The 27547-nt window shown below is 33.8% G+C and overlaps 1 protein-coding gene and 1 long non-coding RNA gene across 6 annotated transcripts in view; both read right to left on the reverse strand.

The window, feature by feature from the left end:
* The window catches only part of LOC144581787 (uncharacterized), a 38267-nt gene extending 33145 nt beyond the window's left edge, over positions 1-5122 (reverse strand). The window contains exon 1 of the long non-coding RNA XR_013533019.1: positions 2368-5122. This is a non-coding gene — a long non-coding RNA (uncharacterized LOC144581787). The remainder of the gene's footprint in view (positions 1-2367) is intronic.
* GRID2 (glutamate ionotropic receptor delta type subunit 2) overlaps positions 1-27547 on the reverse strand; it is a 1554413-nt gene that overhangs the window by 1238948 nt on the left and 287918 nt on the right. For 4 of the 5 annotated variants that reach the window (XM_035294542.3, XM_035294543.3, XM_002745586.7 and 1 more), the window contains one exon: positions 15829-15984. In XM_035294542.3, the coding sequence (XP_035150433.1) occupies positions 15829-15984 (156 nt within the window). Of the gene's footprint in view, positions 1-15828; positions 15985-27547 lie in introns of those variants that run through there. The other variant, XM_054253142.2, reaches the window with a different exon arrangement.

Genomic DNA, 27547 nt, shown 5'->3' on the forward strand with positions numbered 1-27547 from the left:
CCAACCCCAGTGACTTAATAATGAGTGTAGTGTACACAATATAACACTTCTACAAATATTGAAATAAAGGAAATATATGGAAAATTTTTTATCTTAAAGTAATATATTCAGAAGTTTTTGAATAACTGATTCATCAACTTAAAGTAGAGGCTTAAAAGAAGACATTTTAAATATAAACTGCAGCATTAATGTTCATAAAGTTTATTCCATTCATTATGTTATTTAAAAGTAAAAATAGTGATGTTTTCTTGACCCATGTATGCCTAATGTTCCATTATTGGAACGCTAAGCATGTGGGAGTTATTTATATCCTACTGCTCACTGCTCAAGGTCATCACCAAAGTCCGATTGCAAAAATTCAAAAAATTGCAACCTCAGGCATAACTGGGTAAGTTCAGCTATTCAACTATTCTGTGTATTGGCAATTTGGAGATAAGCCCTGTTTCTGCTCAGACTGAGTGCCTTTTTGAAGGGATGCTGCCACTCAATATCTCCAACATCATGTCAACCTTTGCTGCACCATTAAAACGTACATGAACATAAACATCTCAGCTTGTAATGCACAGAAGCTAGAACTCTTTATGAGGCACTCTGTGTTTTGTTATGTGATATATAGATTGACTGTATAATACAATCAAAGATGTAACACTTTCTGACTAGACAAATTTGAGTTAAATAATGATGTCCATTAAAATTCCAATAGAAAAGAAAGGCAACTCAAAATAGGATAATTTAGGTAGGGCTTCTTTTTCAGTGGGTTAAATTACATAAGTCTGAGTGGAGTGCAGCCAACGAATGAGGAATAGTGCAAAAATCCAGAGCTAGTAGCAGTGAAGTGGTACCAGGTCTAGGCCCAAAGGACAGAGGAGAAGACAATAAATTTCAAGAGTGATATAGACCAGGCTACATCAAGAAATACATCACTTTTGTGTGAGGTACACAGTCAGCTTAAGGCAACCACACACAGAAGACAGAAAATAAATCCCTTACCTTCTTTTTCCTCCCTCTCACTGAAACATGCCCGAGCATCCCAATCAGCAGCCTTAAACAGAAACCAGTGTTCTAGGTGCTGGTCTAAAGATTCCAGGTGTAGTAAGTTAACCTAACTCAGCTGTTCCTCATTTTCTTCATCTGAAAAACGCACTACTCTAAAGGTTCCAGGTATAACTTAACCTCACCCAACTGTTCCTATTTTCTTCATCTGAAGAATGCTAGAGTAGTAACTACTTTATACCTCATAAGTCAGTATAAAGATCAGTGAAAACAAATGAAATATTTTTAACAGTTCATTGGACATGGTAACACAAATAAATTAGTGTCTCTTATTATTGGCTTTATCATAGGAGGCCCTTTTGTAGAAATGTACAGAAAATTATAAATATAAAAGCCACAAAATGAGGTTTCTTTCCTAGGATTCAGTAATACACTCTGTGAATTACTCTGTGATAAAAGAATAGGAAAGTTGAGTAAAGTTATTTTCAAAAAATTTTTTGGTATTTTTCCTGGAAAGAATACTTATAGGAAAACCCCCAAAGTTTCCATTATTTTCAAAATCAGAATTATAGCAGGCGAATTAAAAATCTAAAAAGGCTTCAATAAAGAAGTCCCCATGCCAAAATGTCAGTGAAATCTGCAGGAATATCAGGTTTTCCTTTGAAATATACACCATGTCCAAGGGAAGTATAAGAACCAAAGCTGATTTAGGTAACGAGCTCACAAATAATATAGTTGACAAGCAAAGAATAACTTTAATGATGGAACTACATATTTTTAAAGCAACAGAATAAAAATTTGAGTCTCCACAACACAATCTAGTCCCTCAACACAGCAAGCTCATACCTCCAAATGATTTTACCATATGAAATAGCTTTGAATAATATTCCCTTTATATTTTCATGTCTGTCTACTACACAACCTGAAATCTTAGTGTTTTATTTTGCGTCTTCCATCTTCATCATCTTACAAAAAAAGAGCACTTGATATTAAATCATATACATTCTACCTGTTATTTTAGTATCATTAATTTATTTTATCACTTGTTTTCACTACAAATAATCAACTTTTCTAAATCCTTTTATATATCACCCTTAGCAGACTACAAATTCCATCTGTATAAAATCCTACTCTAGTGTACAGTCAGTGCATAAAGCATCTTACAAATAAGTGAACAATTCTTATTTTTGAAAAATAATAAACTGAACTGGGAAATTTCTAGTTTTTGTCATTTGGCCTCCCCTTCCATATTCAGGCATTACGCAGTTTCTAAAAAAAAGGAAAAAGTACAGTGTATTAGTCTATTCTCATACTGCTATAAAGAACTGCCTGAGAACGGGTAATTTATAAAGGAAAGAGATTTAATGAACTCACAGTTCAGCATGGCTGGGGAAGGCCTCAGGATACTTATAACCATAGCAGGAGCTGGAGGTAAAGCAAAGCACTCCCTTCACAAAATAGCAGGAAGAAGAAATGCTGAGCAAAGGAAAAAGACCCCCTTATAAAACCATAAGATCTTGCGAGAACTCACTCACTATCAGGAGCAGCACAGGGGAAACTGCTGGCATGATTCAATTACCTCCACTTGGTCTTTTCCTTTACAGGTGGGGAATATGGAGATTATGAAGATTCCAATTCAAGATTCGATTTGGATAGAGACATAAAGCCTAACCATAACAACTGGTGACTCATTTTGTGCTCATAAGGAGCCCTAGCATGAATTGTGGGTAAGCTGAAGAATGGTGGTTTGACATAAAGTCAGCCCATATCCATTTTTTTCAGACATAATAAATAGTATTTTAAAACATTTTTATTTTATTTTATTTTTAGTTCTCGGACACATTTATTAGAGAATTTTTTCCCCATTGTTTGTTTTTGTCAGGTGTGTTGAAGATCAGATGGTTGGACGTGTGCAGTCTTATTTCTAAGATCTCAATTCTGTTCCGTTGGTGTATGTGTGTGTGTTTGTATCATGCTGTTTTGGTTACTGTAGCCTGTAGTATTCTTCTTTTTGCTTAGGATTGCATTGGCTGTTTCGGCTTTTTAGTTCCATATAAATTTTAAAGTAGTTTTTCTAATTCTGTGAAGAATGTCATTGGTAGTTTAGTGGGGATAGCACTGAATCTATACACTGCTTTGAGAAGTATGACCATTTTCATAACATTGATTATTCCTATCCATGAGCATGGAATGTTTTTCCATTTGTTTGTGTCCTGTGATTTCCTTGAGCAATGGTTTGTAGTTCTCTTTGAAGAGGTCCTTCACTTACCTTGTTAGCTGTATTCCTAGATAATTTATTCATTTTGTAGCAATTGTGAATTGGAGTTCATTAATTATTTGACTGCTTCTCTATCGCTAGTGTATAGGAATGTTTGTGACTTTTGCACATTCATTATGTATCCTGAGACACTGTTGAAGTTGATAATCAGCTAAAGAAGCTTTGGGACTAAGACAATGGGGTTTTCTAGATGGAAGATCACGTCATCTGCAAATAGAGATAGTTTGACTTCCTCTCTTCCTATTTAACTACACTTTATTTCTTTTCTCTTGCCTGATTGCCCTGGCCAGAACTTCCAATAATACATTGAATATGAGTCGTGAGAGAGGGCATCTTTGTTTTGTGTGAGTATTGAAGTTGAATGCTTCCACATTTTGCCAAATCACTATGATATCAGCTGTGGGTTTTTCATAAATGGCTCTTAATATTTTGAACTATGTTCCATCAGTATCTAGTTTATTGAGAGTTTTCAACATGAAGGGAGGTTGAATTTTATCAAATGCCTTTTCAGCATGTATTGAGATAATAATATAGTTTTTGGCTTTCTGTTTATATAATGAATTACATTTATTGACTTGTATACGTTGAACTACCCTTGCATTCTAGGGATGACACCGACTTGTTCATTGTGGATAAGCTTTCTGATGTCTTGCTCAATCCAGTTTGCCAGTATTTTATTGAAGAGTTTTACACCAATGTTCATCAGGGATATTGGCCTGAAGTTTTATTTTGCTTTGTTATGTTTTTTTGTTTTATCTCTGCTGGGTTTTGATATCATGATGATGCTGGCTTCAGAAAATTAGTTAGGGTAAAGTCCCTCCTTTTATTGTTTGGAATAGTTTCAGAAGATATGGTATCAGCTCCTCTTTGTACCTCTGATAGAATTCAGCTGTAAGTCTGTCTGGCCCTGAGGTTTTTTTTTTTTTTTTTTCAGTTGGGAGGCTATTTATGACTGCCTCAGTTTCAGAACTTATTATTGTTCTAGTCAGGAATTCAAGTTCTTCCTGGTTCAGTCTTGGGAGGGTGTATGTGTCCAGGAATTTATCCATTTCTTCCAGATTCTAGTTTTTTGGCATCTAGGTATTTATAGTATTCTCTGATGGGTATGTGCATTTCTATAGTATCAGTGGTAATATATTTTTTATCATTTTTATTTGTGTCTATTTGATTCTTTTTTTTTCTTTATTATTCCAGCTAGTGGTCTACATTTTTAATTCATTTTTTCAAAAACACAAATCCTGGATTTATTTTTGAAGGGTTTTTCATGTCTCTTATCTCCTTCAGTTCCTATCTGTTTTGGCTATTGCTTATTTTATGTTAGCTGTGAGGTTTGTTTGCTCTTGGTTTTCTTGTTCTCTTAGTTGTGGTGTTAAGATATCAATTTGAGATCTTTCTAGCTTTTTGATGTGGCCTTTAGTGCTATAAACTTCCCTGTTGACACTGCTTTAGCTGTGTCCCAGAGAATCTGGTATGTTGTCTGTTTATTCTCATTAGTTTCAAAGAACTTCTTGATTTCTGTCTTGATTTCATTGTTTATCCAAAAGTCATTCGGGAGCAGTTGTTCAATTTCCATTTAGTTGTATGGTTTTGAGTGAATTTTTTAATTTTAAGTTTGAATACGATTGCACTGTGGTCTGAGAGATTGTTTATGATTTCAGCTATTTTGCATTTGCTAAAGAATGTGTTACTTCTAATTCCATGATGGATTTTCAGGTAAGTGTCATGCTGTGCTAAGAAGAATATATATTCTGTTATTTATGGGTGGAGAGTTCTATTGATATCTATCAGGTCCACTTGATCTGTGGCAGATCGTGTCCAGACTGCCTCTTTAGGCTGGACCCTGACCTATCCCTCCTCACTAGATGGGGCCTCCCTGCAGGAATTTCAGCAACTTCAGCCAGGGGCGTAGGGACAGAGCTCTGATCTCCCTGAGATTTTGCCCCTTGGGGGAAGAATGGCTGTGGTCTCCACAGATCAGTAGCTTTAGTCTTTCCCCGTGTTGGCTCTAAAGAATCCAAGCAGTCCAATTGTGTGGGAGTACTCCCAGCACAGTGCACTTCCTCCAAAGGGCAGCCTGAGTGCATGGTTAAGTGGTCTTGGATTTCATGCCTTCTGACTGGGTGAGACTCCCCAAGAGAGTCGCCAGATACCTTATACAGGAACATTTCTGCAAGCATCAGGTTGGTTCCCCTCTTGGATGGAGATCCCAGAGGAAGGAGTGGGCAGCCTTCTTTGCTGTTCTGCTGCCTTCACTGATGACACCTCCAGGTATGGGAGGGACCTAGGTGAATAAGGTCTGATGTGGAACCCCAGAAAACCACAGCAACCTGACAGAAGAGGGGCCTGACCGTTAAAAGAAAACTAAACAACAGAAAGAAGCAATAACAACAGCATCAACAAAAAAGTCCCCAGAGAAACCCCATGCAAAGGTCAGCAGGCTCAATCATTGAAGAGATAAAATAAAGAGATAAAACTCCTTTAAAATGTGTAACAGAATTCTAAACACTAAAGCTTATTGAACAAGTGAACATAACAGAATAAAAGCAGGAGTTGTGAGGAGGTAGAATGAGGCTAATATAACTTCTTATCCTTTGATCTGTAAAAATACGACCTTTTCTTTTTTATGTATTTATTTTTAATCCTCTAGTTACCTTCTCAAACCTGAGTCCTCTACACCAAGCTCAGTTTTAATAATGTGAATGAGTACATGAGACCACTTCAGAACTTTGTTTGTACAAGTGTAGATTCAAAAATACAAAAATATTTCTCAGGATTCAATGTAATACTATTCAAAAATATTTTCTATAGTAAGATTGTTTCTGACTTTGATTTGTGAACTGCTTCCTCACCTACAACCTCCTCTAAAACACATTCTGAGAAACTATATTTATTTTTCACTTTGGAATATATATATATATATATATATATATATTTTTTTTTTTTTTTTTTTTTTGAGATAGAGTCTCACTCTGTCACCCAGGCTGAAGTGCAGTGATGCATTCTTGGCTCACTGTAACCTCTGCCTTTCAAGTTCAAGCAATTCTCCTGTCTCAGCCTCCTGAGTAGCTGGGACTATAGGCATACACCACTACACCCACCTAATTTTTATATTTTTAGTAAAGGCAGGATTTCACCATGTTGGCCAGGATGGTCTCAATCTCTCGACCTTGTGATCTGCCCACCTGGGCTTCCCAAAGTGCTGGGATTACAATCATGAGCCACCACACCTGGCCTGAAATATATATTTTTATATATAAGAGACATTTTAATTTATATTTAGGTTTGAAATACAGCTTAAGGAATGGACTTAGCCAATCTAATCTTCATATCACTTTGGTCTATCAAAGACTAAAAAGTAAATCTGTTTTGAAATGAGGCGTAAATTCTTAAGAAAATAACATTTTCTCACGTGTTTTTGAAGAATAGTACAAGAAATTCAAAGAAGCAAATTACCAAATTTTAAAGTTAATATTTGCTCATGTATAAATGCAATGAAAAGTGCAAAGCATAGAAAGATAACCTTTTAAACAATCATGTTAGATATAAAAATAGCAGAGATGATGCATCTCTCAAAGCATAAAGCTTTCCTTGAATTAATTTCTATATTCGACCTTCACATATATCACTCTGCTACATTAGGTTGCTCTACCACTGAATTCCATTTAGTTATGACTCAGTGCCTTATTTACTTCACTGATTGTATTAAGCCTACACAAATCATCAGAAGGCTTTAATTTGGCCTCCACAGGCTTTCTCTACTTCCCAGAAATGGTAACAAGGTATTTTAAATCCTCCCAACCCTAAATACACATGTTGCAACATCACCACTATTTGCCAAATAAATTGTACTACACATATAATTCTCATCTTCCTGTGCTGACTAGCAGAACCAGCCCCAAAAAAGAGAGGGGAAAAAAAGCAAAAGCATTTCATTTTCCTATTTTTAAATCTACAGCTTTCAGAATCTTGATAAGGAAAGTCCCATTTGGGCAAAAATATGTGGCTGACTAGGCAGGTAATAAGGTTAGACTCAGAGGTATCCATGGGAACCACTAATACAAGTACTACAATATATTTGGGAAGGAAATATTGGAAAGGGATAGAAACTTAGTGAGGGACACATGCAATGGTACTAAGTCATCACATACAGCACTATCATTAAAATGTAATTAGATTAGTGGAGGAACCTATCTAGCATAATTACAATCCCATATAATCATTATATAATAACAACATAATCATATTATTACCATGGAATATGCATTTATCCTCATTTTACATGTGAAGAAACTGAGGCTCAGAAATAGTAGGTATGTTCAAGATCCCATAGATAATAAGAGATGAAGTAGAATGCATACATAAAGGCAGGTATCTAATCCCATGAAGTTTATATCTGTGTTTTTTCCTGCAAGGTAAATGACAGCAATCTTAAGATTTACATACCAAACTAAATGTAGACATTTTAATAACTGCAGTACAATATGGAGAGTCAAAGACTAAAAATGGGCTATATAAAGTCTTTAAAAAGAGAAGTATAATGGAAGGGCAAAAAGAAGAGATGTACACATATATCAGGACCTAACACAAGGTAACAGAATGAAGGTCAAATTAACCATGTAAGACTACAGGGCAGCCACTGGAGAGCATGACACTGTGCAGAGTATTTGGCACAAGGCTGAATGCTTACAGTCACCCAAACGGTACTGGTTGATTCATACTCCTTTTTCCCAGAATATGCAATTTCCTATTGTATGTTGGCTTATCTTGTGTTCCTTTTAAAAGAGAGCTTCTCTATAATAATTCTTTTGAAAATTACAAGATAACAATATATTGCATGACTCCCAAAAAAACTATTCACAGTGTGATTCCCATAAACCTCATTACATTTGTCAAGGACAACAAAAAATAGGTGTTAAATGTGAAAGTAAATGTCAGCTTCTTCTTTGTTCTCAAATTAAACAAGTAACCTGGATCACATAAAAGTTGGATATTGATAATAGTGATAATAGATTGAAAATTCCAAATATACTGAGGTCATCATTGGTTTTTAAAAATGAACTTAAACTTTTTATGACTACATAATGATCTCTTATTAAAACTTCAGAGTGTAGGTAAATGTGGTTTTTAATCAAATAAACCCCATATTCAGAGTTACTTTAACACATATAGTTATTCATTTACTGAGTCAGTATCATAAAATACTGATTAAAAGTGAATTGTGTTACCATATTCATGCAGCATACATACAGAAGTAGAAGAAGAATACAAGAAAGTGATGTGCTATTATTAGGAGAAAAGAATTGGTAGAAGAAATAGCACAGACAACACAAGAACTAATCTTTACTTCCTTTAAACACAGCTTTCCTAGAATGCTGCTAAAGACTCTTCCAAATAAAAAAAAAATCCAGAGTGGCACAAAGTGCTAAAATATATATTTTATGAGGTAACTCACATAACAGCTTACAATTGTAGATAGTGAGGTAAAAGTCCTCGAAGCACAAAGGCTATACAATTGTGATGTAGAGGTCTATAAATATCTTAATTTCAATCTATTCACTGTAGTAGAGATCTGTTACTTCAAGAGTATCATACTGAATGAGATAAGGGAAAGACGTACAAATACAGCAGTAAAACGACAAATAACAGGAAAAAAGATTAGACTATGCAATTTGTATCTTCATTAATATTTTGTTTAAAGGTAAAGTAATAAATTTCTTTAAAAAAGAAAATATCTCTTTCCTAGAAAGGGTATTTTTAAAAGCTAGGCCATCTTGTTACTTTCTATTATGACCACAATTAAACCCCAAGTTAAAGGTAGAAGGAAACAGCATGCTTTTTCATTTTTTAAAATCCATAGCCTTCCTCAAATACATATTTATTCCTGTAGTTATATGCTGTGTTCTTTATTTTGTTTTATTATTTTTTTTGTTATCTCCCATTGTAGTTGGCCCAATCTTGGAAAAACTAGGCATTTAATATGTACTTGAATAAATTAATTTGACTGAATAATCTCAAAATTAGGTTCTAAATATATATATATATTTAGAATATACGTATATATATAGAGAGAGAATGTATATATATTTAGAATATATGTATATATATAGAGAGAATATATATAGAAAGAGAGAATATATATATATATATTTGCTCTTAATGGAAAATTCTCCAGTGGAAAAGGTTTCTGTGAGCTAGCTTTTTTTTTTAAAATGCATGTTGGTGTTGTATCTAACAAGCATAGAATTTATTTGTATTTCAACACTACATTGATGATGGACACTAAAGGTCACACATTAGGTAGATTCTAATTCCCAATTTTGTGGCCCAGTCTTTAGAATTTGACAAGCAAGAAGAAAAAGTAATACAGGATTGTGCAGGAAATTGCTGGGAAAATGACCAAGCTAGTGTCTTACAGCCATGGAGGAAAACAGGTGATTGAGTCACTGAATAGACATCCAGTATCTCTCCTGATGTGCAGATGTTTAGAGATGCCTGTTCAACAGCATGATTTGCTCCTTTCACTAAGTCACACGTGTAGATGGTCCAGAGTTAAACAGAGCATTGAGGATAGACATCGGGACCAAAAGTACAATCATGACTTTGATGTGGGAAGGAAAGTAGGAATAAAAACAATGAATGATGAACAAATGAATGAATTAATGAATTAATATAATTATACCTACATGATCTTCTAGTTTTGTTTCTTAGCCCCTGTAGACAACAATTCTCAAGCTTAGTTTATTCTCAAACAATTCAGAAAATAAACTGGAATTGAATTTATCAAAAATTGGTCTAGGAAACACAAGCTGTTGAGCTACACACACTATACACTATGCTTGGAAAGTTTCAGAATCCAGTGTAAGAATTTTAAAATTGGTAGGTTTATCAGAATAAAAATGTCCTATTAAAGCAGGGGACATATAAATGAAGCTAAGCCCTGGAATAAAGTATCAAATAGTGCAACCACATAAATCATTCTATTTACATCTTTTTTTGAATTAGACTATGAGACTTAATCAATGACACCAGAAATATTCACCATGGATGGTAATGTGTTGGAGATGCCCTCCTAATTATATTTCCTTACACTTTTTCTGGCTGTGCTAATTTCCTATCATCCCATTTTTACACATGTAATGAATATGTATGTATTTTAGATATAACTATAAGAAAATGAGATTGGTAGCATAGACCAAAAATGAATGCAATTGCATTGTTTTACAAGCATAATCATATACTGGCAATTATTTTCTTTTGGTAGATATATGAGGCAGATCCAGTTGAGATTGTTATTTTTTTGAAAGTAAAATGTTTACCTGTTACAAGACCAATGTATAATCGACACAGTTATTGAGATATGCAAAGAAGTAATCTTAAGGTGGACCAGACTGAAACTTGGAAACTCTCTCTTAACTACAACTGTCTTTTGTATTTAAAATACCATTTATTTTGTGTTCATATTTCCAGCATCACAACAGCTTAACTTTAATGAATACCATTACTGCACATTACAATAAGAGTTTGCTTCTCTGAACTGTACTTTGATATATTGATTCAAATTTTTATATTTCAAAAAGCACTGAACATTTTTTCAAAAACCTGGTGTTAATTATGATACTGTTTATGTTTTACAATACATAAAGAAAAAATAATTATTATAGTTAATACATTGTCATTTAAATAGAATCATTTGTGACTTTATAGCATAATTCTGCTTTTATATTCACTATGCAGCTTATTTTTAGGTATTTTTCTAATAAGTGCAATTAATTCAGAATGGTTTAGCTGAATCTTGCCATTAAATATCAAAGAATGATGCTTCACTTCCTTCTTGACACATCAAATACATGTAAGAATTATATATGGATTCATACTTCTTTATTCACCTTTTGACTTGAGAATTTCTACAAACATACTACCCTTATTTTTCCTGACTTTGCTTTCTTATGTATTTCCACCTTTCATGGCCCATCTTCTATTCATCTCAGCTAAGAGCTAACAATATAAACAATGAGTACTGCTTTCAGAAATGACAGCAGTGTTTTTCACACCAAACATTTGTACATCTATGCTACATATTGTACATAGATGCCACAGAAGAAGAAATCTAGAAGAGAAAAATAACAAGAGTAACCTATGAATAAAGAGCAACCTATGAACAGATACTTTCATTCAGGTTAAGGGAATCAGCAAAAAAACCCTTTGGATTCTAGTGGTAGCAATGAGTTCTGTGGGTTGTGGTGAATAGTTGAATGAAGTGCAGAACAAACAATGGGTGCCCCATATCTGTTTAATCTATTTTTAAGTCAGACAAAAAAAAACTCGGAGGCAATTTCAGCAACGTGAAATCTTTTCTAAAGGGACACTAAATAATGATCATTTCTATAAGGTTATAATTCTAGTACTGTGTTCTTAAAGGTCATAAAACCAGAGAGATGAAAGTGACCTTAAAATACATTATGTTCAGATTTTGTCATTTTTTTACAGATGAGGAAAGTCAAAGTCAAAAGAAAAAAATTGATTTATATAAGGCAACACTTCTTCATCACCTAGATTGAAATTTTCCTACTATTGCATGCCTTTACCATAAATAATAAATAGCAAATAAATATCAGAACATAAATCTGCTGCTTTTTTTAATCCTTAGAGTACTTACTGAAGTCCTATAATACATTATGCTGTCTAATGTGTGTGTATATATGCATGGGTGAATATAGTTATTAGATACAGCGAGAAAAATACTGAACTAGTGATGTGAAGGAATTCTTGGTTCAGTTCTTTTTCTGCTACACACATGCCTGGTAACCATAGGAGAACTTGGGAGAATTACTTAACCTCTCTGGGTCTCAATTATTTCATCTAAGTTGTGAAATATTCAACTAGATTTATATAATTTTCCTCTCCTATAATTCTCAAGGTTTTTAAAACAACCCATATAACTTGCTTTTTTCTTTTTTATCTTTTTAAAGATAATGCTACATCCTAGATACCAAAATAGCTTATCCAAAAGAAAAGCATTGTCAATAAAACCTCCTGAGTTAAAGTTTAAAAATATATTTGCCCTTGGTTAATATCCCACAGTTCAATACACAAAAGATGAAGAATGGCTTATCAACAAATATATTCATAAGAAAGAGAAAAAAATAATCTAAATCCTGTAATTTATTTCCAGATAACCTTTGTGAAAACAGAATTGTTTTTGTATTATTCATTTATTTAAGAGGCCTGAAATTGATGTTATCAAATACTGAGAAATTAACAGATACAGTCATGGCTCTCCAGAGAATGGAATGTTATCCCCGTGTTATAACTGAGGTATCTGTCTAGAAACTCATTTTCTAAAAGGTTAATTGCTTTAAAAAAATATACTGTAGCCAAAGCTACAAAGGAAGATTTCAAAAATACCCTTACTCTTTATGACCATGTATAGATTGTATAGGCTGTTTGTCACTGAATTTTTCTTTTATTAAGTGATGACAGTAGAAAGATACAATAAAAAGAAATTTTGATTTTCAATATAAAAAATCAGCTCTTAAATATGGCTGATTAGAGGAAATTCTAACAATAAAATAAATTGAGGCTTTTGGGCTCAATTTTACTTATCTAACCTATAAGTGATCCCTATTATCATTTGTTATTACTACTAAATATCTTTATGTTTGATTATGCTATTTGCTCAAGAATGAGACTTTCAAATTCAAATAAACAGAAAGAGGGATCAAAACCATAAGTTTTTCTAGAAGTTCATTAGGAGTGCTAATATGTAAGCAATCAGGTATAATTGTATCATTGAATCTTTTGTCCTTCTTTAGAATGTAAAAAAAAAATGAAAACTGTCAAGGTGATGTTAGACCTTCTCATTATAAGTTCTCACAGTATTACAGTAAACATGTTATAGTGAAACATGTGAGAGAAAGTTGACTATCGGATGGCACAGTTGATGTTTTCTCCTAAATTACTTCCTGAAAACGTTGAAGAAAACAGTACTTCTGAATTGGTTGTTTATTCTCTTTCCATTGAATATTTTCTCTTATTTTTTCAAGCCACTATTTTCCAAAATAATAAAAACAAAAAAAGCTTCCACAAACAATTATTTTTACTTCTAAGACTAAGTGAAACCCTTCTTGATATTAACTAGGAAAACAAATTATCCTGAAAGCTTCCTGGAACTTATTTCAGGTTTATTACCTAAAGCTGACCATCAAAATAACTGAGGGAGAACATTCTGTAGGTATCAGAAACCATCAGGCAAACTTTCCAACTCTTTCATTTTCCTGACAAATATCTAGAGGTCTCTATCTGGGAACCTTATTACCTCTCTCAATTTGCTTTCAGTGCCATCATGCCACTATTGCAAGATATTTTCGCTTTCGTATTTTAGCTGGTAGCAGATTAAAGAGAGCAACGTTAAAACAAGAGACAAAAGATGTATTTAAAAAACTGTCAGAACTATTCAAATTGTAGTATTTAATAAAGGAGTGAGGGACCTTTTTTCTGACTTCATAATTCATGTTTCTCACCATTGTGTTGTCTTCATTTCATTTTTTTGTTACTACTATTTTAGTGAGGTCAGTTTTTAAAAAGCACGGGTAGTTTAGTATGTCTTTGAAGTTAATTCACAATTATTAATATATAATTACTCAGAAGATAGATAACTCAGTTTTCATGTTTTTTCTGCTCACATTCTTGTCCTTATAAATATGAGTTGAGGAAGAAAAATACTGAATATATTTTTTAAATTATTTGGTTTCTTCTTTAAATTCTACTTAATTTTTTCCAGATCCTTCTATTATTTCTAACCCTAATGTTGACAGCTTTTAAATATTTCCATAGAAAATGTATTAACATTTCCAGTATTTAAATCCTTAATTGTCAGACTGATTCTGATTTTAAAGTATAAATAACTGGATGTTTATTTCAATCTGAATTTTTTCATTAATGTTTACTTATTAAAAATGAAAATTTTATCTTATTATTATAAACATCCTATTCTTGGTAAAGCCAGCTCTTACTTAAAAGAGTTCTGATCATTTTTTAAAAAATGATATTTTACTCCATTTCATTAGCAAGGAGAAAACTTTTAGATCACCAATCACATCTATTTTCTAACTAACAGAAGTAAACACAAATAAGTTTCAAAAGTAGCCAGTGCTATTGATTGAAAATATGTTTCAGTAAAGGTTACCTGCACATCAGTCAGATAAAATAGAAAATGGAAAGTACACTTTCTCAGACACTTTTGTTTATTTTCCTTACTCTTTCAATGTTTTCATTTAAAAAAAAATCCTGCCGAACTTTGCCACAGTTAATATGGTAGCTGCCTTTTCTTCTGCCAAATCCTATTTAAATTTTTAATGAAGCAAATGTTTTATTTGACTACATTAATTTTGCATTTATTATCTTCAGTTTAAATACATTATCACAATAGAAATAAGGTAGACTAGTTCTTAGTTATATCAATACACCTCAGGCTAAGTAATTTATACATAACAGAAATATATTGCTCACAGTTCTGGAGACTGTAAAATCCAATATTAAGGGCCCAGCACATTTGGTGTCCTGTGAGAGCTTTTTTCCTACTTCTCAGATGGTGCCTTCTTGCTGAGCTCTCCAATGGCAGAAGGGGCAGACAAGCTCCCTTGGGCCTGTTTTATACGGGCACTAATCCTATCCATGAGGACAAAGCCCTCATAACCTAATGATCTTCTGAAGGCCTCACCTCTTAATACCACCAGAATGGGAATTACATTTCAACATATGCAGAGGGTAGGAGGGGACGCGAACAGTCAGATCATCCCAATTAACAACAAATAGTCTCATGTAAAATGAGTGATTTCTGGATCAAGAGGCTAAATATTTTATTAATGCAATCAGACAGAAAATTCCATTTGTGTAAGATTTTTCAATCAAAACCTTCATTATTGGGATGATGATTCCAATATATTAATAATAATTGGTATTTGTATTACTATGTACCAATGAAAAATTTTAACTTACTCAAGTTTACAGAGAAAAAGGAGAAAAGCACTTTAATATTTGATGCCTTGTAGAGCATAAAAATTTATAGCATAGGTCAGTATGTTAGAATCCTAGTGCAAAATGTTTGATTTGTGTGTAGTGTCCAAGGGTTTTTCTTGCAGCAATACATTTGTCGTGAGTACACCTGAAATGTCATCACAAGTTATAACAACACCCAAGGTGGCAGTTATCTCAGAGAATTCCAAAGTAAACATTGTGGTAGAGAATAGTATTTTTTAAAAATGTTTCATTTACAACTGAAGTCATAAGAAATGTTGCAAAGCTTTTACATGTAAATAAATGTACATTTCATATTATATTTCAATTAATATAATAACTTTTCACACTCTGCCCTTTCAAAACTGGAATACAAGATTAACATGAATGAAACAGTGATCTCCAAGGAAAATAATGCCCAATTTACGACAAAGATACAAAAATGATGTGCATGTTTAATAGGTTTCATCAAAGATAATTTCATTGCCATTTAAATTAAACAAAAAATAAATTAATTAATAGTGGACTACTGATGACCTTACCTTCTTGAACTGCTTGAAAAGGGTTGTTGCCATCAACAAACGTCACTGAAAATGTGATTTTCTCAGTCTGTAAGATCTCCTCATTCTGGTTAAGGTCACCGACTGCTGTGCGAAACACCTCATCATCCTTTTTGGCAGATTCATCAAAAATTGCTCCTAGAAAGAAGTGAGTTTTGCCATTAAATAATAACGTAAATATTCTGTCATCCCTCTGGAAATATGACAAGGAGACTTATGTATTTAAAAAACATACTTTCACTTAAAGCATGCACTTTATTTACTAATGAAACAAATTGTACTGGAAGCAATGTAATAGCTGAGAAGGAATATGGTTACTTCTTCCAAATGGAATGATAAATAGTACCTCAAAGTGTAATTGCAGGGAGATCATGGGGAAGACAGTATAATAGTTATAAAAAGCTTCTGCATGACAAAGTATCTAATACAATGTATGTCTTATATCATGAGATCGTTAAGAAATTCATAGGTAGAAGATTTATTTTCTGAATAAAAGGAAATAGGCTCAGGAAACTTCCTGAGATCCATTCATAGAGTATATAGGACTTAAATCCTTCCTGTGATCTTAATTTGTTTTTCATTTCCTGTCTTCCTTCCCTTTGTTTGAACAAGAGTTTCGTTATCTTTTATTGTAGTAAAGTCAATAATATTTATAGAAAATGTAAATACATTAAAATCTCTGTGCAGAGGGAATGGAGAAACATTTCTCAAGGAACTAAAGTAAGTCCTATTGGATGATGCATTTTCTTTATCCACATGTAATAATGATTATAATAAACACTTTGCTAACTTTTATGGAGTATTTGGTTGTTAACAGCATATTGGGTAAGCACATCAGTTCTAACTTTTATGGAGTATTTGGTTGTTAACGGCATATTGGGTAAATACATCAGTTCTAAGAGCAAACTGATTTTAAATACTGACTCTGTCCCTTGTTAAGTATGTGACTTGAGCAACATGCTCAAATTCTAAACGTCACATTTTTTATCTGCAACATCTAATAATAATATCCATTGTTAGGAATTATTGTGTGTAAATGATATTATCCATGTAATCTGTAAATTGTGGTCACTAAGTAGTAAATTCTCAACAAATGTCTGTGTTTTCTTTTAATACTATAATTTACAACATGGATGAAGTTGGAGGACATTCTAGTAAATGAAAAAAGCAGACAAAAAGAAAAATGCCTCACAATCTTACTTACATGTAGTATCTAAAAATTCAAACTCATAGAATCAGAGAGTACAACAGTGGTTACTAGGGATGGACATGTACAAAAATGAGTAGAAGTAAGTCAAAGATTATAAACTTGAAACTATGTAGAACCAATGAGTCTACAGGTCTAATATCTAGTGTGAAAACTATGATAAATAGTATTGTATCCTGAAAAATTGATAAGAGTAGATTGTAGTTCCTCTAACACACACGTGCGCACACACACACACACACACACAAAGGTAACTATGAAAAGTGATGGATTTGTAAACTTGCTTGACTATAGTAATCACTATGTATATAATATAAAAACATTAAGTTTTATAGCTCAAATATATATGATAAAACAAGGTAATAAATGCTGTAATTCAAACAGTGCTTAACATTTTCTATTAATTTTTCATAATAGAGTATCTCATTTAACACTTAAATATATTTATGAAATATATACTGCTAGATACATATGCAATTATAAAATTAGAATTAACTGCAAGAATTTTGCACTTAATGCTAATTTTATAATTGCGCATGTATCTAGTAGTAGACAACAAGAGCCAGTGCCCTGGCCTCCTTGACTCCAACATTCTTGCTCTAACTCATTGTATGATACTGTTTTCTAGTATTGTACCTACGAAGAATGGAATAGGGGATCCTGACTTTATTGCAAATCTGAGGTACCCTTTCCCATCTGACCATGCAGTTTTATGTGTATAATTGGAGTTCGTCTAGTTCTAAGCAAGCACACATTTTTAAATTGTTTGACTTGTAATTATAAACATTTAGGGCAATGGAATTTTTGCCCTAAATGACTATTTTTTTGTGTAGTCTTTTTGGATGAACTGAATAAAATCCCTCTTGACAAAAGACATAGTCTCCAAGAAAAATAACATACTAAAGGAATGACTATATATACCTATACAAATATATATCTATATCCATATACACATAATGTACATTTCTTGCGTATTACTTCAGTTTTTGTGTGTGATTATAAAAATAAAATTGTGTGTATATAAAAATAACTTTTATATCTATAAGAAAAATGCAGGTATTATATACACATATAAAAATACAAAAACAGACTTCACGCACAAACTTGTATATATAAGAAATAAATATTATTTACACATATACACAAATGTATGTATAGAAGCAGTCACTTAATATTTGGCCAGTTCTACTGATTTTATACATCTGTGACTGAAGCCTCAGGCCTTATAGTGAAAGACAGATCAGGATATTAATGATGTATTACTAGCATCAACACATTTTTTTAAAATAAACGGGTGAAACTGTGACAGGTAGTGACAAGTGTAGCAGGTTACCCTTAAATCTCTATACCTTGAGATGGCTTCACTATGGAAAGATGATGGTTAATTTTTGCTAGGGAAGCTGAAGTGTCTAAGAGGCTGTGTGAAGCTGGCTTTATCTTTTTTTTTTTATTTTTTATTGCATTTTAGGTTTTGGAGTAAATGAGCAGAACATGCAAGACAGTTGTGAAGGTACACACATGGCAGTGTGTTTTGCTTCCTTTCTCCCCTTCACACACATTTGGCATTTCTCCCCAGGCTATCCCTCCCCACCTCCCCTCCCATGGCCCTCCCCTTTTCCCCCCAATAGACCCCAGTGTTTAGTACTCCCCTCCCTGTGTCCATGTGTTCTCATTTCTCATCACCCGCCTATGAGTGAAAATACGTGGTGTTTCATTTTCTGTTCTTGTGTCAGTTTGCTGAGGATGATGTTCTCCAGATTCATCCATGTCCCTACAAGCAACACAAACTCATCATTTCTGATTGCTGCATAATATTCCATGGTGTATATGTGCCACATTTTTCCAATCCAGTCTATTATCAATGGGCATTTGGGTTGATTCCAGGTCTTTGCTATTGTAAACAGTGCTGCAATGAACATTCGTGTACATGTGTCCTTATAGTAGAACGATCTATAGTCTTTGGATATATACCCAGTAATGGGATTGCTGGGTCAAATGGAATTTCTATTTCTAAGGCCTTGAGGAATCACCGCACTGTCTTCCACAATGGTTGAACTAATTTACACTCCCACCAACAGTGTAAAAGTGTTCCTTTTTCTCCACATCCTCTCCAGCATCTATTGTCTCCAGATTTTTTAATGATCGCCATTCTAACTGGCGTGAGATGGTATCTCAATGTGGTTTTGATTTGCATCTCTCAGATGACCAGTGATGATGAGCATTTTTTCATATGACTGTTGGCCTCATATATGTCTTCTTTCGTAAAGCGTCTGTTCATATCCTTTGCCCACTTTTGAATGGGCTTGTTTTTTTCCTGTAAATCTGTTTGAGTTCTTTGTAAATTCTGGATATCAGCCCTTTGTCAGATGGGTAAACTGCAAAAATGTCTTCCCATTCTGTTGGTTGCCAATTCACTCTAGTGACTGTTTCTTTTGCCGTGCAGAAGCTGTGGAGTTTCATTAGGTCCCATTTGTCTATTTTGGCTTTTGTTGCCAATGCTTTTGGTGTTTTGTTCATGAAGTCCTTGCCTACTCCTATGTCCTGGATAGTGTTTCCTAGATTTCCTTCTAGGGTTTTTATGGTGCCAGGTCTTATGTTTAAGTCTTTAATCCATCTGGAGTTAATTTTAGTGTAAGGTGTCAGGAAGGGGTCCAGTTTCTGCTTTCTGCACATGGCTAGCCAGTTTTCCCAACACCATTTGTTAAATAGGGAATCCTTTCCCCATTGCTTGTTTTTGTCAGGTTTATCAAAGATTGTATAGTTGTAGATATGTTGTGTTGCCTCTGGTGCCTCTGTTTTTTTCCATTGGTCTATATCTCTGTTTTGGTACCAGTACCATGCTGTTTTGATTACTGTAGCCTTGTAGTATAGTTTGAAATCCGGTAGGGTGATGCCCCCCGCTGTGTTCTTTTTGCTTAGAATTGACTTGGCTATGTGGGCTCTCTTTTGGTTCCATATGAAGTTCATGGTGGTTTTTTCCAGTTCTGTGAAGAAAGTCAATGGTAGCTTGATGGGGATAGCATTGATTCTGTAAATTACTTTGGGCAGTATAGCCATTTTCACAATATTAATTCTTCCTAACCATGAACATGGAATGTTTCTCCATCTGTTTGTGTCCTCTCTGATTTCGTTGAGCAGTGGTTTGTAGTTCTCCTTGAAGAGGTCCCTTACGTTCCTTGTGAGTTGTATTCCAAGGTATTTCATTCTTTTTGTAGCAATTGTGAATGGCAGTTCGTTCTTGATTTGGCTTTCTTTAAGTCTGTTATTGGTGTAGACGAATGCTTGTGATTTTTGCACATTGATTTTATATCCTGGGACTTTGCTGAAGTTGCTTATCAGTTTCAGGACTTTTTGGGCTGAGGTGATGGGGTCTTCTAGGTATACTATCATGTCGTCTGCAAATAGAGACAATTTGGCTTCCGCCTTTCCTATTTGAATACCCTTTATTTCTTTTTCTTTCCTGATTGCTCTGCCTAGAACTTCCAGTACTATATTGAATAGGAGTGGTGACAGAGGGCATCCTTGTCTAGTGCCGGATTTCAAAGGGAATGCTTCCAGTTTTTGCCCATTAAGTATGATATTGGCTGTTGGTTTGTCAAAAATAGCTTTTATTACTTTGAGATAAGTTCCATCAATATTGAGTTTATTGAGGGTTTTTAGCATAAAGGGCTGTAGAATTTTGTCAAATGCCTTCTCTGCATCAATTGATATAATCATGTGTTTTTTGTTTTTGGTTCTGTTTATGTGGTGAATTACGTTTATAGACTTGCATATGTTGAACCAGCCAAAGCAACAAAGATCAAAAGAGACAAAGAAGGCCATTACATAATGGTAAAGGATCGATACAACAAGAAGAGCTAATGATCCTAAACATATATGGGCCCAATTCAGGAGCACCCAGATACATAAGGCAAGTTCTTAATGACTTACAAAGGGACTTAGACTCCCACACAATAATAGTGGGAGACTTTAACACTCCAGTGTCAATATTAGACAGATCAACCAGACAGAAAATCAACAAGGATATTCAGGGCTTGAACTCAGACCTGGAGCAAGCATACCTGATAGACATTTACAGAACTCTCCACCCCAAATCCACAGAATATACATCACACCTACTCTAAAATTGACCACATAATTGGAAGTAAAGCACTGCTCAGCAAATGCAAAACAACTGAAATCATAACAAACAGCCTCTCAGACCATAGTGCAATCAAGTTAGAACTTAGAATTCAGAAACCAACCCAGAACCGCACAGCTTCATGGAAACTGAACAACTGGCTCTTGAACGTTGACTGGGTAAACAACGAAATGAAGGCAGAAATAAAGAAGTTCTTCGAAACCAATGAGAACAAAGACACAACATGCCAGAATCTCTGGGACACATTTAAAGCAGTCTCTAGAGGAAAGTATATAGCAATAAGTGCCCATATAAGGAGAATGGAGAGATCCAAAATTGACACCCTATCGTCAAAATTGAAAGAGCTAGAGGAGCAAGATCAAAAAAACTCAAAACACAGCAGAAGACAAGAAATAACTAAGATCGGAGCTGAACTGAAGGAGACTGAGACACGAAAAACCCTTCAAAAAATCAATAAATCCAAGAGCTGGTTTTTTGAAAAGATCAACAAAATAGACAGACCACTAGCCAGATTGATTAAAAAGAAAATAGAGCACAACCAAATAGATGCAATAAAAAATGATAAAGGGGAAATCACCACAGATTCCACAGAAATTCAAACCATCATCAGAGAATATCACAAACAACTCTATGCACATAAACTAGTAAACCTGGAAGAAATGGATAAATTCCTTGACTCCTGTGTCCTCCCAAGCCTAAACCAGGAGGAAGCTGAAACTATGAATAGACCAATAACAAGGGCAGAAGTAGAGGCAGAAATTAAGAGCCTACCACACAAAAAAAGCCCAGGTCCAGACGGGTTCACAGCCGAATTCTACCAGACACACAAAGAGGAGCTGGCACCATTCCTTCTGAAACTATTCCAAATAATCCAAAAAGAGGGAATCCTTCCCAAATCATTTTATGAAACCAACATCCTCCTGATACCAAAACTCGGCAGAGACCCAACGAGAAAAGAAAACTTCAGGCCAATATCCATGAAGCTGGCTTTATCTTATCGCTGCTTTGTTTGTTTGTCTTTGAGACAGTCTCCCTCTATCGCCAAGGCTGAAGTGCAGTGGCGTGATCTCAGCTCACTGAAACCTCCACTTCTCAGGCCTCCATTGCCTCAGCCTCCCGAGTAGCTGAGACTACAGGCTCATGCCACCACGCTCAGCTAATTCTTTTGTATTTTTAGTAGAGATCGGGTTTGACCATTTTGACCATGCTAGTCTCAAACTCCTGACCTCAGGTAATACACCCTCCTCAGCCTCCAGAAGTGCTGGGATTACAGGAGTGAGCCACCATGCACAGCCATCACTGCTCTTTTACATTGCCATAGATTATATCAATCTTCTCAAACCATTGCTTTCCATTTCCCATACATTTTGAATATCTGCCCATGGCTGAGAACATGAGAGAAAAGAATGAAAAATTTTTTAAATTGACATATAAGTTGCATACTTCCTAGTTATGTTATTAGGTATTTAACCAGGATATTATTTTATTAACATAATCAAATATATATTATAGACTTTATTTTTTACTTAAGCTGTCTTTTCTGGGCCAGATAATACTTCTGAATCTAAGCTCTTGTAAAAATATTTAGACAATAAATGTTTGACTTATCTTGCTAATTTAAGCAGCTTTCATAAGAATTATTTTAATATGTGATAATCCTTATGTAGATCTAGATTAATCATTACATTGAAATTTAATACTATCAGGTTTAGATATACCAATTTCTTTAATAGTTTGTTAGGAAATATGATATAAAGTTTTTATAATTGAAGCTGAAATAACCAACTCATTTATAAATCAGATAATCAATGTCTATTCACAAAGAAGTAATGTGTGTTTATACAAAGATGTTTCAACTTGTCATGGATTCTAAACGTGTCTTTAGAAAAGAGCTTCTAATCAACCTTGTTTTATAGCAGGTGATGTTATTGACTTCTGCTGTACTGGTAATACATTTTTGATGGAAGCATTTTGCTATTACATGACAGAACACTTAATATTGCCTTTAACATTAAACTTGGGTTAATAAACAGCAGAAACCTGCAGAAATGATAGTATATTAGTCAATCCTTAGCAGAATTAAGATATAGTGAAAAAATGCATAAAAGAAACAGTTCATCTTTCTGCAAATAGCAAGGAAATACACAGAAGAAACAGTTCATCTTACTGCAAACAGTGTACTCAAAAAGTAGAAAATCTTATCCAACATTTCAAATCCCAGTTATTTATTTACTTTTCTTTTCAGCTATAAAAATCTCATCTTAAACTGACTTTGTACTAAAAGAGTGCATGCAGTATCTTGTCTTCAACACAAGCATTCTGAAAACAATGTGATTAGTTCCACAGGAAGGATCTTGTAAAAGAAATGCCTTTCTAATTTCACCCACTTCCAATAGTCACAGCAATGCCAACTCTATTATTTGTGTTAATACACAAATATTGACAGTCTAGATAATCCAATATAATAGACACTATATCTACTTTGTTAACTATATAGTTGCTCAAATGCAGCATTCATAACTATGTAGTTAACATGATGTCAAAGCATCCAGTTCCTTCCCAGGTATTTTTACTAACATATTTTCAGTCAGTTTTATTTCATAACCTTGATGGGGAAAGCAGATTAGACCTGTCAAGATGAAATAATTATTCCACCATGGATACACACACACACACTTACACAGCATTTCATCAATACTATACACTTCTTGCTGGCCAAACTGAAGGAAAGAATAACCAGTTAATAAATCAGGAAAGGAGCATCTCCTAAAGTTTCATATTACAGAAATTTTTAATTAGTCATTTCCATCACTAAAGGTTGATATTTTGTTTCTTTTATGGGAGGAGAAATAAAGGCTTTATCTAATCCTTATACAAAGATACTGATATGCAAGTGTGCATATATATATATTTTAATGACTACTATAGCATGTTTACATGTCTCCTTATATCTTAGAAAAGACATTAATATTAATGAGTTTGTATTGTATGTAACACTACTGAATACAATTGTGATGGACTAACAGACAAATTGGCATATATATAAAAAATACCAAATTTAGACAAAGTTTTAAAAAATACAATTGTCAAATTAATCACAATTTATAGTAATATTAAATCAATGCTAATGTCTTAAATTTTCATTGTGAGGCATCATGTGTAAAAGTGTTAATGCGAGTATGCCCTTTGGAAATTCATTAATTATTGTACAATTGAAAGTTGTAAAACAGCTAACTGACAAGCTACAGTACTTTTGTTTAAAAAACATAATTATGTTTCTAAAATGTATGTAAATATTACCACAATACATATACTTACTTATCAATTTTTAAAATGGCAATCCAAATTTCTTCTTTAACCCTAATAGATGGTCGGGTGCGGTGGTTCATGCCTGTAATCCTAGCACTTTGGGAGACCAAGGCAAGCAGGCCACAAGGTCAGTATATCCAGACCATCCTGACCATCACAGTAAAACCCCATCTCTACCAAAAATACAAAATCTAGTCAGACGTGGTGGAGCGAGCCTGCAATCTCTGCTACTCAAGAGGGTGAGGCAGGAGAATCGCTTTAAACTGGGAGGTGGAGTTTGCAGTGAGTGGAGATCATGACACTGCATTCCAGCCTGGGCAACAGAGTGAGACTCCATCTCAAAAAAGGGGGGAAAAACTAATAGATAAATGCTTGATGTATGTGGATACATGTGTACATGCAGATTTTTTTGTGCTTGAAATAAGTCAGTACTTCAGACTATAAAATCATTTCACTCAAAAACACATTCACAAATGTGCCTGCTAAGTAAAATATTTATAAGATTGCTAACCTAACCAACTCAACAGCTCTCCAAACATTCAAAGATTTTTCTCCTTCATGGCCTTATTTTTGGTGTTTTATCTACCATGGAGGCGTTGTTTATCACATTAGCAAAATATAATTTCTTAGCCCACAGGAACTATTTTTTTTTAGCTGGGGCTTTGGGCTCTGTAGAAACTATTTTATACTTACTTGTGTTGTCTATAAAAGAGCTTGAATATTTTAGACACTCAAGAAACACTGATTAAACCTTTTTTTAACATTAAGTTAGGTATAACCTTGTAAAATAAGATAACTAAATTTAGATGTATGGATAAAATATAAGTTATACCTAAACCTAAGTTAAATTAAAACAAAAGTAGACTTGAAAATGTACTTGCATGTTAATTTACTGTTACAGGCATTGTCATGATTCCAGAAGACCCAAATTAGTCCACAAGGTAATAATCATACACAAGGTAATTAGTAATCACACTAAAAACTTGTATTTTAGTATGAATATTCAAAATGTTGTGTCATAAATTTAAGAGGCAAGTGGAGTAAACATAATTTACCCGAGAAGACAGTAGAGAAAAAATACGTTCATCTTGCACATAATTTTCTCTAAAAATATTGAGAAAAATTTTGATATATCTTGAAGAAATTTTCCACAGTGAATAGAATTATTGGGAGATATAAATATTTTATAACCAACTTATCAAGTTGTTTTTAAAATAAAAGACTCTAAATATTGACACCAAGCATCAACATGTCTACATTCCTCTTGCACAATCAATAGCATATCATCTGGAAAAACTTCTATAGAAACATTTCCACATAAAGGTTTCATTGGATTTCATAGTTGCAAAAAAATATCAAAGATAGCTGATCTTTATCTTTAGTCACCAAGTTCAAACTCTTTACTCATTTAATTTTGGCTAACATATATAAATGATTTATGGTAGGTAATCATAAGAAAAGTAAACTTAATTGAAAGTTAGTAAAGGTGCTACATGCAATGAATCTTTTATTTTCTTTGTAGCAGCACAGATGATGCTTTTGTGTGCTCTCTCTCTCTTCCCCCGCCCCCAACTTTTTTCCTTCACTTTTTCTCTTATTGTTCAGGCATTCATGCATCCACGCATTCATCCATCTATTTATCAAACCAATCTTTTTTAAACACAGAGAAAACCACTGAAGTCAAGCCACTGTGCTCTTTCTTTTTTTTTTTTTTTTTGAGACGGAGTTTTGCTCTTGTTACCCAGGCTGGAGTCCAATGGCGCGATCTTGGCTCACCGCAACCTCCGCCTCCTGGGTTCAGGCAATTCTCCTGCCTCAGCCTCCTGAGTAGCTGGGATTACAGGCATGCACCACCATGCCCAGCTAATTTTTTTGTATTTTTAGTAGAGACGCGGTTTCACCATATTGACCAGGATGGTCTCGATCTCTTGACCTCGTGATCCACCTGCCTCAGCCTCCCAAAGTGCTGGGATTACAGACTTGAGCCACAAATGATTTAGTGGCCAAATATTTGATATTGGGTAAGTGTTGAATCAAATAATAGTGAAAATAAGATGCCATAAGAAGACAATAAAAAGAAGCAGTCATATTTTCATAAAGTCATAGCTGAAAGAAATTTATGCAAACCTTGTCATTCTTCATAAATTGTAGTGCAAACATTTTAAGTGTTTTCTCCCAAATGACACAGTCAAAGATTACAAAAATGTAGCATGTATCTTGGAGGTTAGGTGAGGTCTCCTGGTTTCAAGTTTGGAGCTATGTCTGCCATATTACGCATTTTAGCTTCAAGCATTTTTTATGGTAACTATATAGAGAGTACGTCATGACATTTGTGTACGTATACATATATATTCAATAAATAGTACTATAATGATGATTAGTATATTAAATTCATTTATTTTAAGCCATAAAGGTTATACAATTGATGAAATGTAGTAAAATGCTGATCAGAAGACTAGTTTTACATAAATTTTAATTCCTTTGCCTGAGAAGCTTCAATAACTTTAGTTTAGGAGGTTAAAATAAAGAAAAAAGTACAACTTTCTGCCTTGGGGAGTTTATTGGTCACAGTAGGATTTACAGTTCTGCAGAGCTATTCAGAATTGTTAAATCATCATATATCCTTACTGTTTTGGATGCTACCATTCACAAGTGGGTTTTTAATTTAATTCTGACAATGTATTTTGCATACAAATTACTTGCACTGTGAGCATATATCCAAATTGAGAGGTTTATACCATTTTTTTCATCTACAAATGGTATTCCTACTATTGCCAGTAGAAATTATGCATGTATTTCAAAAGGAAGGCAAATAATCAAAGTCATTATAAATATTATAAAAATCAGATTTCTACTTTATTTCATTTCCCATTCATGTTATCCTCAGTTAAAAGAGAAAAAGTGCTGAACATGTTCAAAACTACTAGGCAGTAAGAGAAATTAGCAACATTATGAACAAATGAGATTAGCATTTTTGATACCATTTGGCATCTTTACTTAAGCATAGATAGTATATTTGATAAAAATAAGCATCTTCACTTAGC

This window comes from Callithrix jacchus, chromosome 3 (assembly GCF_049354715.1).
Source record: "Callithrix jacchus isolate 240 chromosome 3, calJac240_pri, whole genome shotgun sequence".
NCBI lineage: Eukaryota > Metazoa > Chordata > Mammalia > Primates > Cebidae > Callithrix > Callithrix jacchus.